The 1,466-nt window shown below is 47.8% G+C and overlaps 1 protein-coding gene across 1 annotated transcript in view; it reads right to left on the reverse strand.

Annotated features, from left to right (window-relative positions):
* The window catches only part of LOC102002189 (preferentially expressed antigen in melanoma-like protein 7), a 2,849-nt gene extending 2,210 nt beyond the window's left edge, over positions 1-639 (reverse strand). Inside the window, exons 1-2 of the mRNA XM_005353768.1 lie at positions 353-639; positions 39-162 (exon numbers count right to left, since the gene is read on the reverse strand). Of these exons, the coding sequence (XP_005353825.1) occupies positions 39-162; positions 353-639 (411 nt within the window). The remainder of the gene's footprint in view (positions 1-38; positions 163-352) is intronic.
* Between the last annotated feature and the right edge of the window lie 827 nt (positions 640-1,466).

The raw sequence follows: 1,466 nt of genomic DNA on the forward strand, positions 1-1,466 counted from the left end.
TCCCAGTCCAGAGCCTTAGGCTTGTCAAGCATGAATACTTTGCCTGAGCTGCACCTGAAGGCCCATCCTGTTCTTTCATTCAGTTGCTCTGGACTTCTGTCGGCTCCTATTTCTACTATCCAGTGAAGACACAGGCACAGGGTCATTCTTCTGTGGCTGCATCTGTTCCAAGAGGTATCTTATACTAAATTGACATCTGCTACAAGTATTCAACAGGAGCCAAAGCCTCAGCAGCCCTTCTATACTGGCCAAAGCCTCTGATCCATCTTTGACCCCATACTCCCTGAGCCCAGATGGCCCTCCCTTCCATATATTCCAGTGTGCCATTTGGCATTCTGTGGTTACTGTTTACCTGGGGCGAAACCTCCGTCGCAGCCATGTGTCTACTCCATCTAGCATAGCCTGATAGATCTCCAGGTTGGGGTTGTTCATCAGAAACCCAGCAGGAAGGCAGGGGTAGGGCCAGTCTGTCACCAGAGCCTTAATTATCTTTTTTCGTCTCTGAGTGTCGGCCTCCTTGAACAGTGGGGGAAAGAGCAGCATTGGCAGGTCCTGCAGAGTAGAGATGGTCAAGGCCTCATTCCTCACCAGGCTCTGCACTCCCAGCTGTAGGAGTGTGGGTGGGGCCTGGAAGGTCATTCTGATGGATGTTTAGGGAGATGGTCCTGAGGAAGAATTTAGGAGAAAATATATTTTCAGAGCCTTTCTTATGAAGCTCTTTCCCCTCACAGTGAGCACCTGTCACCACTCTGGCCTCGATGGGGATTGGCTTTGTTCATTAGTCACTATTTTGGTGGTCTCAAAGGCAAACTCGCTACACTGGCAGCTTGTGGAGCCACTCACAATCAGTCACATTCACCATTGTGCCATCCAGTCCCAACCTCTGCTACTCTGAAGCCCATAGCCCTTTGGAAGAAGGAATCCAGGAAGGAAAAATCTGAGCTCCTTTCCTCATGGCAGAAAGGATCCTAACCACCTTTCAGAGACAATGGAGATGTGACATGCCCACCATACTCATGTTCTGACTTCAACAAACTGATCCTGCCTGGCAGGGACTGAGGAGAATCTGTGAAATGGGGTCACTGCTTTTAATTTTCAAAGATTTAGCATCTGGTGTGGGGACAACTAGCTATTTCATACTACTTTGGGGTATAGAGTGTACTGGGTATGTGTTTGGGAGGATGGCAGTGGCGGTTCATGTCTTTCTAGCAACTTGGTTTTGCTCATTATGTAGCCAGCCCAGAGCCAGCTATATAGGCCAGGCTGAACTCAGCTCACCCTAAGATCCTAGAGCTGGACACTCGCCAATCTCGTGTGACCTTATTGCTCAGTGTGGTATCATTTAAACAGGCAGATGCAGAAAGATTTTACATAGTCTAGTCTTTTATTTTTTTATTTTATTTTTTTGAGACAGGGTTTCTCTGTAGCTTTTGGTTCCTGTCCTAGAACTAGCTCTTGTAGACCAG

This window comes from Microtus ochrogaster, chromosome 10 (assembly GCF_000317375.1).
Source record: "Microtus ochrogaster isolate Prairie Vole_2 chromosome 10, MicOch1.0, whole genome shotgun sequence".
Lineage (NCBI taxonomy): Eukaryota > Metazoa > Chordata > Mammalia > Rodentia > Cricetidae > Microtus > Microtus ochrogaster.